Source organism: Rhincodon typus, chromosome 17 (assembly GCF_021869965.1).
Source record: "Rhincodon typus isolate 14 chromosome 17, sRhiTyp1.1, whole genome shotgun sequence".
Taxonomy (NCBI): Eukaryota; Metazoa; Chordata; class Chondrichthyes; order Orectolobiformes; family Rhincodontidae; genus Rhincodon; species Rhincodon typus.
The window spans coordinates 26802745-26819541 of record NC_063348.1 but is presented as its reverse complement, the minus strand read 5'-3'; the positions used below and the strand labels follow the sequence as shown (position 1 = coordinate 26819541).

Here is a 16797-nt window from a genome sequence, read left to right as displayed (position 1 = left end):
CCTCTTCGACCTGTTTGTTTCCTCTCCACCTATCCTCTCCTCTATCCCTCTTCTATCCGCCTCCCACTCTCTCCCTATTTATTTCAAAACCCCCTTCCCCTCCCCCTTTTCTGATGAAGGGTCTAGGCCCGAAACGTCAGCCTCTCTGCTCCTATGATGCTGCTTGGCCTGCTGTGTTCATCCAGCACCACACTGTAGTCTGCAGCTGTGCATTGTTTAAACTGTAAAACAGATCTAGTTTGGTGCAAAAGAAACTGTTTGCTTATACACTTGGATATTAAAGATACAGCGCTACGGTTGGAAGAGCAAGACATTACTCTGACATGCTGTCGACTAGTTGTGCCTCAATCAGTTGAACAATTAAAATAAAAAACAACAGTCCAGAATTACTTTTTTTAATTTCAATTATACACATACTTACTCATCAAGCTCTGGGAAATTCCTGTACACTAGGTACATTACAAAAGCAGCTGAGAGGAAGGTAGAAAGAAGAATTAAGATAGACATCCGGGCTGATCCTTCTTCCAATGATGTTGTCCCTTAAAACACAAAATAGTGGTCATTAGTAGAAAAATTCAGGACCATTAGAATTAACTAGCCTTAAAGGGATAACATCTGTGACAACTCCATTCCATTCCACATGTGCTCTACTTGAAGGCAGGTGCTTGGCACATTGTCTGCTGATGATTCACTTCAAGCCATGTTCCTCAGCAGTTTTTGTCATTGCTAGTTTACCTTTGCCTTCCATATGGAAGGGTAGGGCGAGGAGGCAGGTCCCATTGCCACCCAAGCCTGACCAAAACCAAACCTGCACTGTTGACATTATTCGGAAGCACATCTTAACCATCTAGACGACCAAATTTGATATTGATTTCAAGTTCTTTTCAGTGTGGCAAGCTTTCATTTTCTACTTTGCGCACTTCACCTTGGTTCAATCCACTGATTAACTACTTTAAAAATTGTTGTTGCCTGCCATATTTCTCATCAGGATATCCTTCCTTCATTCTTTCACAAGTCTTTACATTGCAATCACATTTTCCATCACATCTTCCCTTAACAACTCAACTTTGAACTTAGTCTCCTCAATTTCTCCATACTCACCACCTTATCCTCATTCTTCCTTTATTCATTCATTAATGCCCTTTTGAGGGCATCGCTGCTATATAGCATTTATTGCCCATTCCTAATTGCCCAGTGCAGTTAAGAATCAACCACATTGCTGTTGGTCTGGAGTGACATGTAGGCCAGACCAGGTAAGGATGGCAGTTTCCTTCCTAATGGACATTGGCGAACCAGACGGGTTTTTCCAACAATCGACAATGGATTCGTGGTCATCATTAGATTCTTAATTCCAGATTTTTTTTACTGATTTTAAAGTCCACCATCTCCCATGGCAGGATTCGAACCCGGGTCCCCAGGACATTACCTGGGTCTCTGGATTAACAGTCCAGCAATAACACCACAATGCCATTGCCTCCCCTACAACTACTTCAGCCGCTCTAATCTTATACCATCTTTATTATGAACATCTCCAAGCACAGATTTAAGTGTACAACCGGTTTAAGCATTCATCACCAGAGCTTCACTCACCTCAGCCAAATCACCCACTAATCCGGAATCATGAGAAAACATAGCTTGGAAGAGAAAAAAGGCAAGTGGTTAACTATTGCCTTTAAACCCTCTCACTGACCCCCACCACCCCCATCCTCATATCTGAGAAATGCAAAGTTTTCATTTATATATTTGCCTTTACAATTCAGATATCTGTTCAACTATTTTTCAATCCATGCTTAGGAAATGGGCACCAATGGTAAGGATTGTATTTACTATCAGTCTTGAGAAGGCAGTGGTTGATCTTCTTGAACTGTTTCCACGCATACCTAACTGTAGGCAAAGTATCTTGTCCAAGGGCTTCTGTTCCAACAATAATAGTCCTTCTTTGCCCATTTTCAATCATAGTAGCACTCTCTGCTCCAAGTCAGAAAGCTGTGAGCTTAAGATCCACTACAGAGTTGTGCACTCGTTATGGATGAGACCAAACCAAGGAGATAGCCTAGACACTAACTTTTATCTTATTTAAAGGCAAGTGTAAGGTGCTGCGTTTGAGAGATGATTCGATTAATCAAACTACTTGGTTTAAGCAAAACACACTTTATTCTTACACCGCAGTTAAAATGCAAACAAAGAATTGGCATAATTTTAACTTTACTGAAATACTGAAAAAAATAATATATTATTTAACAACTGCCAATCAACTGTTCCCATATAGCAGTGTTCCACAAACACACCCTAACTTCAGCAAAATAGATTTCCTTCATTTGTTGTTTCCTCCAGTCCAGAAGGAGCATCAACAGAATGAATTTAGCAACAGGGAGAGAACTTAAGTTTTTGCAGCAGCAGAGAAACAGTTGTATCTAACAGCCTCAACTCAAACACCAACTTCAACAACTGAAAGCAAACTAAAATCCTGGGTCTGTGTGAGCCTGACTCCATTCACTCATGTTCCTTTTGTCTAATTTTCAAAAAAAGCCCAAAGCTATTTACACTGCTTTCAATGGAGCAGACACCTCATCACCAGGCTTACAACACCTCTGATCAAGAGAAACACAACAGAACAATCCCTCAAAGGCAGATTTCATCACAGCACAAAAATCTAAGCTGTCATGACACTGAAGTACTATGGGAGTAACTACACTGCTAGAGATACAATCTTTCTGATAACATATTAAACGGAGGTCTGGCTCGTACTCCCAGGTGGGCATAACAATCCGTTAATACTCTTTGAAGAAGAGCAAGGAAATTGTCAACAGTGCCCTGGTCAATATTTATTCCTCAATCCTGGTTACAACATACTGCCATCCTTTCATTGATGAATCGGTACTCCTCCATGTTAAGTAACACTTGGAGGAAGCACTGAGGGTGGCAAGGGTGTAAAATATATTCTGGGTGGGGATTTCAACGTCCACCACCAACAGTGGCTCGGCAGCAGCACTACTAATTGAGCTGGTCAGGTCCTAAAGGGCATAGCTTCTAGCCTGGGTCTGCAGCAGCTAGTGAGGGAACCTATGAGAGGGAGAAAACTTACTTGATCTCACCCTTACCAAACTGCCAGCTGCAGATACATCTGTCCAAAACAATATCCATAAGAGTCACCACTGCACAGTCCTTGTGAAAACAAAGTCTCAATTTCACATTGAAAATAATCTCCAATGTGTTGTGTGGCACTATCACCATGCGAAATGGGACAGACTTCAAACAGATCTAACAACTCAAGACCGGGCATCCATGAGGCACTGGTGGCCATTAACAGCAGCAGAACTGTACTCCAGCATGATCTGCAACTCAAAGGTCAGAGTGGGAATGTTTGTTGATGATCGTACAATGTTCAGCGCCATTTGTGACTCCTCAGATACTGAACCAGTTCATGTTCAAGCACAACAACATCTGGACAATATCGAGGCTTGGGCTGGCAAATGGCAAGTAACATTTGTAGAACCTAAATGCCAGGCTATGACCATCATCAATAAGATTCAATCTAACCATCACTCCCTGATATTCAATGGTGTTACCATCACTGAATCCCCCACTATTAACATCCTTCGGGTTACCATTGACCCTAAGCTCAACTGGTCTTGCCACATAAACACGTTGGCTACAACAGATCAGAGGCCAGAAATGCTGTGGCAAGTAACTCACCTCCTGACTACTCGAAGCCTTTCTACCACCTACAAGGCACAAATCAGGAGTGTGATGGAATACTCTCCACCTGTCTGGATGGGTGCAGTTCCAACAACCTTCAGGAAGCTTGACACCAATCAGGACAAAGCAATGTGCTTGACTGGGACCACATCCACAAACATCCACTTCGTCCATTGATGCTCAGTAGCAGCAGTGTAGACTATCGACAAGACGTATTGCAGAAATCTAAAGATTCTTAGACAACACCTTCCAAACCTACAGCCACTTCCATCTAGAAGGACAAAGGCTGCAGGTTTATGGGTACACCACCAACTATAAGGTCCCCTCCAAGTCATTCACCATCCAGACTTAGAAATACGATACCGTTCCTTCACCGTCACTGGGTCAAAATCCTGGAATTCCCTCCCAAATGGCATTATGGGTTAACCCACAGCAGGTGGATTGCAGTAGCTCACCACAACCTTCTCAACGGCAAATAGTGACAGGCAAAAATATTGGCTAGGCAACAACATGTGAATTTTTTAAAAAAATTAACATTGCAAGAACAGATGACCTGTAGATTATCAAGATATTATTTGTCAGACCATGCTCCTACAAAGTAGTTATTGCATTTTACACATGAAACAATTACTGGGGGACTCAATTACTAGGGGTCACGATTTCAAGGTGAGAGGGGAAAAGTTTAAGGGAGATATGCGTGGAAAGTTCTTTACGCAGAGAGCGGTGGGTGCCTGGAACGCGTTGGCAGCGGAGGTGGTAGAGGCGTGCACGATAGCGTCATTTAAGATGCATCTAGACAGATACATGAATGGGCAGGGAGCAGAGGGATACAGATCCTTGGAAAATAGGCGACAGGTTTAGATAGAGGATCTGGATCAGCGCAGGCTTGGAGGGCCGAAGGGCCTGTTCCCGTGCTGTAATTTTCTTTGTTCTTACTTTAAACATACAGTACTTAACATGCTACATCTGAAGGTCGATATCTGATGACTTTTAAATGCATGCCTTTCTTTCTTCTTTCCTCTGTTCATACTGCTCTTCCGCAACATAATTCGATGACGTGGGGTAAGCCTTCAAATGTTCGCAGAGCAACATCAAACTCACAACCACACATCTCCTGACCACTGTATTATCAGACTGTTTGCATCTATTTCAGTTAAACAACAGGAAGATCTGCTCCAATGATGCTGCTTGGCCTGCTGTGTTCATCCAGCTCTGCACCTTGTTTTCTCGGAAGATCAGAGCCATCATTTTTACAGCCATTACCATAAACTGCATAGACTTGTCACAGTTTTCTTTTTGACTCCAAACCCAGAAAAAAAAGATCTACTTCGTAACTTTTCTCATCTTCGCCCCTTGTCTCAGCCAAACCACTGATGAAACTCACTCAAACCTTAGAAACCTCATCTCGATGATTCAAATTCTCTCCACCCCTCGTTCCGACCAGAAAAATATCTTCTCGGCGAACTCTGAGCTCTATGTGCAAGCAGCTGGGATTAATTTAGAATAGCATCATGGTCGGCACAAACATCTTGGGCCGAAGGGTCTGTTCCGGTGTTGTATGATCCTATCTTATGTTGTATATTCACCCTCATAACACGATAATGGCAACTTCTCTCCCCTGGACACGATTCTTCCCCACCCTCGTTACCTTTAGTAGTTTCGCTGTTCACCGTTTTTTCTTGGGCAGCATTATTCACACCGGATCGCCTCACGACTACACCACTATTCTTCGTGGCCATTTCTCTGCACCGTAAAGAACAAATGAACAAACCGGCGAGAGAAAACGCCGGTCACAGTCCAGTCCCTCTGCACTTTCACCTTCAGACAACAATGCGCATGTGCAAGGGTAAAGACCATCCATGCAACGACCGCGTCAAGACCTCTAGCGCCGCTGCGGACTGGCGGTGCAACTACATGTGCAGGGTCCCCACGCTATCTCCAATTAGAAAAAAAATTATGTATTTATGTAGTTTATTTATATAATGGTATGTTTTATATTATAAAGAATTAATTAAATATTTGGAATCATCCGAAAATGCTGGCGTCCAAACCTAACCCCTAACTTCCTCAGAGATAGTAAGAACCTGGCAAGTTTTGCTAAACTTGATATATTGAATCCTTATTTGACTCTTTGGACCCATGGTTATTAATGAAATATATTCATATTAATAAGACACCAGGTCGGTGAACACATGTACAACGCAACAAGAAATCGTCTTTAGAAGAGGAATGGGAGGAGTACAGTGTTGAGGCAGGACAAATTTTCCTTGCGACAGCTCGGAATTTTTGAATGTAAATTGGTTTAACAATTTAAATCATTTTCAACAGCAAAAAAACTGCCAAATGACTTGATCAAATCAACTCTTTTGATTCTGTATATTCAAGTTATGGAATCCATCATGATCTAGGCAAATTTGGAAATATATGACACATGCCCACTCCCAAGACAAGGAAGCCTGCAGGTACGTCTCAGATTTTTAACGTCCTATAACCATACATATTAAATATTTCCAACAACGTGGTATCATTAAGAGAACCCTTAAGGAACGATGCCCCTTATGTATAGTACGAGGACAGCAGCATGTGTTTGAATCACTCAAACAAATACTGTCAGCGCATGCTGTTCAAGAATATTCAGACAATTCTGGAAGTTAATGCATCCCAGAAAGGGCTGGAAATATATATTATGCAAGATGACAAGCCAATTGCATTTGGGTCTAAAAGTCTATTGGAAAACAGAATCCAATTATTGAAAATTAGATCACAAAACACTTGTTCTAGTGTTTGGTATCACAATCACATACATAGCTATTGGTTCACTATGGAAACTGACCACTGTATGCCACCTAGACTAAACAAAAAGGCAGTTTTGTTATTGTTTTAAGAGCTGACTATGGTCATGAGTTAAGGACTAGGATGACAGCAGGTGACTAGCAGTCATGAAGTGTTAGCTTACTAGGTGAACGACATGTACAGAAGTGGCTCTGAAACTGTAAGTTATCTTTGAAAATACTAGGAGTGCATCATGCAAGCTAGCAAACCAATTGCATTTGGATCCAATAGTCTGTCACAAGGGTAATCCAATTATGCCAAGATAGAGCATCGAAAATTTGCACTAATATTCAGTATCATGACATTTCATTTGTACCTGTTTGGTAAGCTCTTTACTGTGAATACTAATCACAAACCATTGTAAATGATATGGAAAAAACTGCTGCCACTATTATAAAGTTTATAAAAACTTTGAGTAAGAGTACAAGGGAATTTTGATGTCTGTCGCTTACTTTGTAGAATTGAAACAGATGCATATTATTTCTGTTTGCAAAAAACAGGATCTTGCGTTTTCAGATATGTAGCTTCCAGGATATGCCATCTGATAATGCAATAAGTCAGAAATATTACTTCAATAGCACCTCTCTCCTTTCAATTTCTGCCACTAAGACATTAGTAATGTAATGGAAATTATTACATCCAGTCTCCCATCCAAGCATACAATCATGTATTGACCATCTGTTCCCCTTTTTACATCATTGTTGGGTTGATGTAATTGTTTTATAATTATTACCATTTTGGGAACAACATCATGAATGGACACCAGTAGTTCAAGGTAAAGACACACTACCAGCACTTTTGAAGGCAAATCAGGAATTTTAAAACAAAAGTCAGAGCACCAGAGGAAAACAAAATGATTTTTGCATGTCTTGATACTTCTTTCTTCACCATGTCAGTCAAAGAATCCTGTTGTGTGTTTGTTAGACATGATCTGCCTTGCACAATATTATGCTGATGTACACCCAATAATAAAGTTCTACAAGTGCTGACTTATTCTTTATTAAATCTAGTGATTTTCCCATCGCTGATATTAAATTCACTTGTCTGTAGTTACTGAACTTGGCTTGTTTCCTTTGTGATTAATAGTGTCAGGATTCGAATTGGAGTTTGGAAGCAGGAATGTCTTGCTATAACTGTACAGGGCATTGGTAAGACCACGTCTGGAGTTTTGTGCAGTTTTAGTGTCCTTGTCTGTGGCAGGATATTCTGGAATATGGCTATTGAAGGTGTGCAAAGAAGGTTTATCAGACTGATTCCTGGAATGGCAGGACTGATATACGTGGACAGGCTGAATTGATTAGCACTATATTCATGAGAGTTTACAAGAATGAGAAATATTACAGATATAAATAACCTTATAGAAACGTATAAAATTCTAATTGGATTAGACAGGGTAGATGCAGGAAAGATATTCTTGTTAACCAAGGAGTGCAGAACCATGGGTCACAGACTAAGGATAACAAGTAGGCACTTTAGGACAGAGATGAGTGGGAATTTCTTCACCCAGAGAATGATGAACCTGTGGAACGCTCTGTCACAGGAAACTGTTGAGGCCAAAACATTGAAGACTTTAATGAAAGATGCAGATATAGTTCTTAGGACTAAAGGGATCAAAGGATGTGGGGAGAAAGTGGGAAGAGGGAGTTGGATGATCAGCCGTGATCACATTGAATGGTGGAGCAGGCTCAAAGGATCAAATGGCTGACCCTTGCCCCTATATTCTGTGTTTCTATGTTTTAGTTCGGAAGAACAGAGTTGTGATGGTGTATGCATACAGAAATTTCACCTGACTCCAGCCTGCCCCTGGATTACCACAAACCCAATGATCATCTGGTGTTTTAGTTTAGATCACGTACACAAATAAAGTAGATTCCTTAAAGAATGAGCTTGGGGGTCAGGCATGAAATGGGTTTGCCATTTAGTTATGGATATTGTATCTAAGCTCCCCTTTCGTATTTTATACCTATTTTGTTAACATAAAATTTAATATCGAGGATTTATATCATTCCCAAATATTAAAATAGTATTATATTTGTATATTCAATTCTATATCAGTGTTTTCTTTTGTATTTGTCCACAAAAGTTAATCATTTCAGCTGCTTGTAGTAATGCTTTTGACTCTGAGTAAGATTGTTGTGGTTTCAAACTCCAGACACTTCAGCATTAAAGCCACACTGATACGCCAGTGCAATACTGGGTTCAGAACCGTTGTGAGATATGTCCCATGCAGAGCAAAACGTTGATAACTATCTTCCAGCACAGCGCATTGGTAAATAAACTGTAGGTGTACCACCAATTCAGAATTGAGGGGGTCTTAAAGGACATCAGGCCCTTTAAGAGGCATAAAGCTGCAATATCAAAAACATTTCATGAAATTTCACTGAACATCTCACATCCCACACACTAGTAGGAAGCAAGTTGTAAGAGGTGCCCATCTCATTACCAGTCCTCGTTAGGCTTTGTGTTCATCTCATCACACAGCACATTCACCATAGGATGAATAAGGTTGCAAATTAATGTTTCATCAGAAAACTAATATCTCTGATACTGTATATCTATCTATGCATTTCACTGAAGTTTTAGCCTAAATAATGCTTGTCCAACAGGCTGCCCACAGCCAGGATCCTTTGTGATCCAAAGAATCTGTGTTTAAAATCCAGTTAAGAGTAATTCGAAGATTTTGAATGGAGCTGCGCCTCCAGAGCCCATTTCCCTTCCATATTTGTTGCTGACAGATCAAGATTTATTAGCAAGTCATGGCACTATGGTGTGTGTGCATGTGTGGAAGGGGATGGATAATGAGGGTCGTCTGTTGGTTAGCAGGAACATTATCAGACGATTAGCAGCTATTTGTTTATCTCACTTCCCAGGCAATGAGTGATGAGGAGAATTCTGACAGCCTAGGAGGGAATTTTAACATAGTGGGACCAGCTTTGGACATGCTTCCAGCCACAAGGAACTAAACTTAAACACTCTTAAGTTCAATTATTGGCCATATTTCCAGGCCATCCATGGTTTACCAATGCAGCTTGATCTTCTGAAAAGGCAAGGAGCAGACTTCCAGCAGCAGAAGAAGTTTTTTTTCATTCAAAAAGGCGTTTGCATGCAGGGAAACAGGCTTTGTGACCCCAGAAATGAATGCTGAAGAAACAGGGAGGTAATGGGAAGTGCAATTGCAGCATTAGCATGACCTGGGACAGGCAGCTGGCTGGGGGTGAATGATTGATTGGCTGGTGAGTGAGCAAGACATATAGCCAGTGTTCACATCCTCTTCCTTCCTCAAAAACCTATCTGCATAGCAGGTTTAGAGATTAGGAAACCCTAGCAACCAGCTTTCTTCATGCACCTTTGTGCAATTACCACCAAAGCCAGCTCACAATGTGCGTTACTGGCTGCGAACCAAGATTAGTCACTCGGAGAGAGCTAGAAGTGCAGATGCTGGAGTCAGAGTCGATGCAGTGTGGAGCTGAAGGAACGCAGCTGGTCAGGCAGCATCAGAGGAGCAGGAGAGTCGACGTTTCGGGCCTAGACCCTTCATCAGGACTGGTGAACCTTGATCTGTCAGCAACAACCCTTCCTCAGAATGGTTCTGCAGAAAGGTCACCAGACCTGAAACTTTAACTCTGATCTTTCCTCACAGATGCTGCCAGACCTGCTGGGCTTTTCCAGCAACTGCTGTTTGTTTTCTTTCCCCATGCTGCTTGCCACTTTGAAATGAACGATTAAAACAAAAACTTATAATTATCAATTTCTTTGGAATTCTGTTTTCCCCTGAAATTCACATTTACTGTTGTGGATAACCTTATCTTGCTGGAATCCCACAAGAAGGCTGAACAACCCTAACCTGCATTATGTGATCGAACTCCGAATTAACTTTTGAATGAATTAGTTTCTTCACTGCTACCACTGAGTCAATGGTGACACAAATGTAGCTGGAAACATAGAAAATAATGTAATTAAATGTGAGTTTTTATCATATGTCAAATGAATAAATAACTGCAGTTTTGTATGACTTTTGACAGCCAGGACAAGGGCAATTAGAAACTTAGTTTTGGTTTACTTAAATTCGTTCCTCAACTCTGTATTGGGTGTACGGCCAATACATACAAATATCAAGCCACATCTCTCATTTCAAAGAGAAGCAACCAACACTTTATTCGTGGCCACCATTTTTACTTAGAAATGGTTAATTCTCTCCACCAGGCACGCACTGTGTCTCATCACAATGTGGCACTGCAGAAACTCTTCTCAAAGAGAAGAGTTTGACTTTGAGGCTTCTTCTCAAATATGCTGTGTTTGGACTGTACGCTGTTCTGAACAGTCAACTTTGGTTTCCAGGTTCGCACCATTCTGACTTGGAAATATATTGCCATTGCTTCGCCAATGTTGGCCCAAAATCCTGAAACTCTATATTTAAAAATATTGTGTGTATCTTCACTACTTGTACTGTAGCGGTTCAAGGGACTGGTTCAACCCCTTCTTCCTAGGGGCAGTTGGAGATAGGTGATGGATGCTGGTCTTGGCAGCAATGACCCACATCCCTAAGAATTAATCTAAGCCAGTTTATTCAACTATCAAAACTCAACAAGGAGTTTAATCCAATAATATCATCGGTAGATTTCAATACATTTCCCAGCAGGAGCCGCTCCACTTCATATTAAAAATAAGAGGCAAACTTTGGCCAATTGTCACAAGTCTAATCAAGTGGGTTTTAATGAGAAATTGATCAGGGTGTGAGTAAATTTTTTTGGCTGGTATCAACCCAGTCGTGATAAAGTAGTAACAAGTCTACGTGGAAATCGCGACTTGCAGATGACAATTTCCACTCGTGTCGGGGAGAACTACATTTCCCAGGTGGCCCTGCGCGGGCAGGTTGTGTTGGTTGGCGGAAGCGGAAGGTGGTGAGCGGGCCGGCCGGCCGGCTGATGACGGGAAGTCTTGCGCTGGTGTATCCGGGCTCGGCGCGCGACGCTCTTCCTTTGGCGCCGGCTGCTGTTGAAGCGCAGCTTCCATGTGCGCATCGGCCGCTCGCTGAGAGGCGGCCCAGCAACCACCAGACCCGGTTATATAATTCAAAAATAAATTGAGAGAAGGGGAAAAGGCCAGACTTCTTATTTTTTAATCAAACGTCGATTGTCTTCGAGAGCGCGGCGGAGAAACTTCCAATGGATCCAACTAAAATTATCGAGGCCCTGAGGGGCACCATGGACCCTGCGCTGAGGGAGGCGGCTGAGCGACAGCTCAACGAGGTAACAGAATTAATTGTAGCCCAGGCCTTTTTAGGTGTTGACGTGCGTCGAAGAGTGAAATCCCAAAACTCAGGGCCGCTGGTGGCCGGGCCTCCCCTCGCCTTTAGCGCCGTGTCCGCTCCAGGGCCGCCTGCTGCCAGCGGACATGTTAGTGTTTTGCGTTTCTCACGCCTAACATCGCACGTAACGGTTCCCAATGTTCTTGGAGCCAATATAATGACCTCTACCCCTCACACTCAGAATATTACTCTCTCCTGACTAGTCATGTTAGACTGATAGTTAATGCGTCCGCCTGAGTTTGTATCCTTGCCAGGCGACTAATGTCGAGCTTTTTTTGTTCATGCATCAAGTAGATTGCGAACTTTATGATGTGTGCAGAGCGGGAATGCGGGTAAAATATTCATCTCTGGGCCATAGAAGCACAACCCCTCATCGTTCTAATTTGTAAAGCTAATGCAATTGTGACTCGTGTTCAAGTATAATGTTCTTTTCTCAAAAGTTCAAAATCTATTTTAAGCGTGTTTTAACCTTGTTTATATCTTAAATTCTCCCCCTCCTGCCCCCCAACCGTATTTTTGTTCCGCTTTAACTATTGCAAAATCGTGTCTGACAGGGGGCTTTAGAATATGATTCTTTGTTTTGCGAGTAGGGGATGCATGGAACTTGGTATGACCTCCGCACTGATTTTAAAAAGCGCTAGTCTTCAGCGATAATGTTGGCACGCGTGTCACCGACCTTATGGCAGGGGATGGAACAAATGGAAAATCTCAATTTGCGTAGACCTGGTTGAGAATGCGACAATTAATTTGTCACAAAACGATTCCTGTATATTTTGCTACTACACTTGAGAAAGCTGGATTTCAATATTCAAGTAATTTTTTTTAATAAACTCCAACTTGATAATGTTAACTATGCCAGCAGATTTGTTTTGTTCCTGATAACTTTTGTATATAATGGAGGACAGTTTTCCAGAGTTCTTCATTGTCATGTCTATTCTGTTCTCAATACACTGTTCTCAATAAACTTAGGAAAGTTGTAATGTTTGGAGATAACCTTTTTCTCCACTTTGCTACTTTTCTCCATTCTTTTGCAAAGGTGTTTTATTCTGTCGTTGATGCTGTCCTCTTTTGGTACTTGTTCAAGCAGCTGTTCAACAATTGAAGCCTTCACAGTGAATGCTTGTTGATTATTGTACCATGGGGTATCTATCTTTTTAATGGGATCAGGTAGCAAGTGCGATAACCTTAACACAGTATTTGTATGAACCTTGACAGTGAGAGCCTACAAGCATCAGATGTTTCCTATCTGTAGTGACAAGGGGTAGGAGCCTTGAAATTTTTCCCTTTCCTCTTAAGTTCTTTGTTCCTACTCTGCCTGTATGTTGATTCAAGGTTTTGATAAAAGTTATGATATTAAACTAGGCCCCAGCATATGATGTCACCGTTTTGAATGAAGTGTTTATACGCTTGGTGTAAATGCTACAGCATTTAGTTTTTGACTCTCGACTTCGGAACATTGAGTCTTACTTTCATTATCCACCCTATTGTACATCTGGGTATTTGGAACCGTTGTTTTGAGTCTGACCTGAAACCATAACTATCTGACCTGTGTTCTGCTTTGCCTTGAGTTTTCCACAAAGAATGGAGTGTCTTTTCTGGAACAGTTGTAATTTGATTTCTATCATCATTGATTTCTGAAAAATATTTTCACATTATATGGCTATGCTGCCAGCTTCATGAGCCAGTAAAATCAAAATATGCAGTGGAATACCTTTTCAAAACAAAATAAAATAAATCTTCTGAGAATCTGGGACAGGAACTAAAATAATTTCATGTCCTCTGTTAAAGCATGAATCAGTGGAAACATTTGTCAAATTAGTATGATGCCACATGTGGTGGGTATTTCTGCTTTTATTTTTCCACAAGATATTTAGGAAGGCAATGATAAGTGGTTCACGAACTTCTCCAGCTCTAAGAGCCGTTTAACTTAGGACAAAGATTCCATGATAGCAGCAAATTGGCTAAAGCAGGCCCATAAAACTCTATCCTAATTTTCATTTGCAGCAATAATTTAACTTTTTAAGATTAACTATTTAGGTTAATTGTACTCGTGATTGCTGTACCTATATGGGACTGAGTTGGAAGTGTCTGCTCAAGGAACCAGACATAGTGCAGTGTATGTTAAGCTGAAAATGACAAATCTTTCTCCACCCCCCCATTTCCAGATATAATCCCACAGTATTTTGACAGTTGTCATCCGTGTCTACGGATTTACTGAAAGTGCATTTTGCAAGAATTATGTTCTGAAGGATTAGACTTTTTAAAAAAAAAAAAACATGTTGAGTATGGAGATTGATTTCAGCAAGTTCGTACTTCAGCTATGATGTCTTTTACAAACCAAATTCCAATATGGTTTTTGGTTTTCCATGGCGCTATTTCTCTAAGATCCACATATCTGTGGGTATGCACTTACAATTTGTCTCTTCAGTTTATTTCTATTCTTATTAATCTGCATGTAATGCCTCAATTTTTCAGACTTGTAAAGAGTCTGCACCTTGAAGATTAACTTGTTTGCTTTCTGCGCAGGTGCTGGCTGATGTGATTCTAGCATTTTCTGCTTCAGGTCCAGTCTACTATAGTTTGCTTTTAGATTAATTTGGTCCTGGTATAGCTGGCCTCAAGCAATATACTATTTACATTGAGTACTGATTGAACTTGATATTTGCTGTTCAGAAACCCCTTTTACGCAGTGTGGGTAGCATCTGAAGAATGTTGTCCATTGTTGAATAGTTCGCTAATATTTATGCATAATTAATGACCACTTGACAGTGCGTGAGATCTGATTGTTGTAAAACATTCTCTAACGAGGATTAGCACCTTTTAAGTGAAAAAAGAAAACTGGATGTGCAACTACCAACACTTCAAGGAGTTTGTTTCTAACATTTTGCACAGGAGAAAGTTGTCATTGCATTGAGAGAAATCAAGAACTTATATTGGATGATTGAGTGTTGCACATTGCACACTGTTCTTTCATCCCTTGAAATGTTCATCTCAAAATAAACTGGGAGGGAAATAACTTGGCAGTGAAAATCCTGTGTGAAATGAGTTTGCACAATAGCAGTCTAGATCTTGGGAAGGAATTTGTAGTATGTAAAGCGTTTGACAAAGTTCCACATGGTAGCCTGGTTAGTAAGGTGGATCACATGGGATCTGTGGGAAGCTAGCCAACTGGATACCAAATCGGCTTGAAGGTAGGAGATACAGGGTTGTAGTAGAGAGTTGCTTTTTAGACTGGAAGCCTATGACCAGTGGTGTGCCACAAGGATCAGTGCTGGCTGTACTGCTTTTGTCATTTCTATAATTGATTTGGATGTGAATTTAGGAGGCATGGTTAGTAAGTTTGCAGATGACACCAAAATAGGTGGTGTATTGGACAGTGAAGGTGATTGTCTGAGTATTGATCAGATGGGCAATGGGCCAGCGAGTGGCAGATGTAGTTTAAGTTAGATAAATGAGGTGTTGCGTTTTGGTAAGGCAAGACTTGTACAAATAATGGTTGGGTCCTGAAGTGTGTTTCCAAACACGCAGACCTAGGGGTACAGGTGCGTAGTGCCTTGAAAATGGAATCGCAGGTAGACAGGGTGGTGAAGGCTTCATTTTTGGACCTGAGGAGTAACTTTTTCACGCAGAAGGTGGTACGTGTATGGAATGAGTCGCCAGAGGAAGTGATGGAGGCGGGTCCAAGTTCAACATTTAAAGGCATCTGGATTGGTATATGAATAGGAACAGGTATATGAATAGGCCAAATGCTGGCAAATGGGACTAGATCACATTGGGATGTGTGACCAGTGTAGGCAAGTTGGACCAAAGTGTCTGTTCCCGTGCTGTCAAACTCTGACTCTGTAATTGTCCAACATTCAGCAGTGAGTTGCCTCAGCTGTATTAACTAAAGTCATAACTGAAACTTGGAGGGAGAAGATTCATGCTGGTATTGCATGCATATCTAAAATTGCTATGTACTAAGGCTCTGGCACATTACAAGATGGACCAAAATAAGGGTAGCTTTGTGGTATAACTAGGCATGGTAGGAGAACTTTTTGACATCTGTTGACTGCACCAGAAATGTTTCTCATCACTGACTCCTTGCCTTAATAAGGAACTGTAATCTGTATTTAAATTTTTAAAGCAGCTGTCACTTTTTTGTGTGTGTGTATATTATATATATATATATTTAATCGATTTTTCATCTGTGTACATTACAGGCCAACAAAGCTGTTACGTTTGTATCAACTCTGCTTCAAATTACAATGTCAGACCAATTGGACTTGCCTGTGAGACAAGCAGGTAAGTGATTGTCTCAGAACATTGTACAAGACAGCTCTTGAATTAGGCCTTCCATATATGTGGTTGAATATATGCTTCCTTGATGCTGGTACATTGCTTCTAGGTGATTTTTTTTTGATGTAGCATCACTGTTTGCCACACTTAGATCTGCATGCTGTATCATTGATTAATAAATAATTTGAAAGTATGAAAATGCAAGTAAATGTCCTGCCATTCAAAACATATAAGAATTAGTGGATGGGAAAGAGAGAGGGAGGAAGAACTTTGAGACAATTCCATGTCCCACTACTTATGACATTTTGCTTTTTATCCAGCAGACTGCAATTGTGGAAAATAGACAAGTTGAAATAAGGGTGGATAAAGTAATTTAGCTAGTAACTATCAATTTTAGCTTTATTGGTTTAATATAAACATTTAACTGGCAAAATGTTACCATAACATTTTTAAGTATTCTAATTTGCCTCCTCCTTTTGCCAGCCTGCTTATTTTTTTTCAGTTTCTGTTCTAATTATGTTGTTTTATTTTTTCTCTTAAATCTGACTTCTCATTTTCAGTTGAAAAATATTATCACTTCAAGTTTCTTACATCTACCATTGTCCCCTTTTGAGTTAGCTACTTTCAAAATAAGCTCTTAACTTTCTAGCTTTTTAATTGTGTGTGATTCTCTGACACTT

The 16797-nt window shown here is 40.8% G+C and overlaps 2 protein-coding genes across 2 annotated transcripts in view; one reads left to right on the top strand and one right to left on the bottom strand.

Annotated features, from left to right (window-relative positions):
• Window positions 1–5614, bottom strand: part of LOC125485247 (transmembrane protein 41B-like) — a 14582-nt gene extending 8968 nt beyond the window's left edge. Inside the window, exons 1-2 of the mRNA XM_048607195.1 lie at window positions 5348–5614; window positions 422–539 (exon numbers count right to left, since the gene is read on the bottom strand). Of these exons, the coding sequence (XP_048463152.1) occupies window positions 422–539; window positions 5348–5438 (209 nt within the window). The 5' untranslated portion in view covers window positions 5439–5614. The remainder of the gene's footprint in view (window positions 1–421; window positions 540–5347) is intronic.
• A 5749-nt stretch (window positions 5615–11363) lies between these two features.
• Window positions 11364–16797, top strand: part of ipo7 (importin 7) — a 52205-nt gene continuing 46771 nt past the window's right edge. Inside the window, exons 1-2 of the mRNA XM_020533446.2 lie at window positions 11364–11780; window positions 16042–16123. Of these exons, the coding sequence (XP_020389035.1) occupies window positions 11697–11780; window positions 16042–16123 (166 nt within the window). The 5' untranslated portion in view covers window positions 11364–11696. The remainder of the gene's footprint in view (window positions 11781–16041; window positions 16124–16797) is intronic.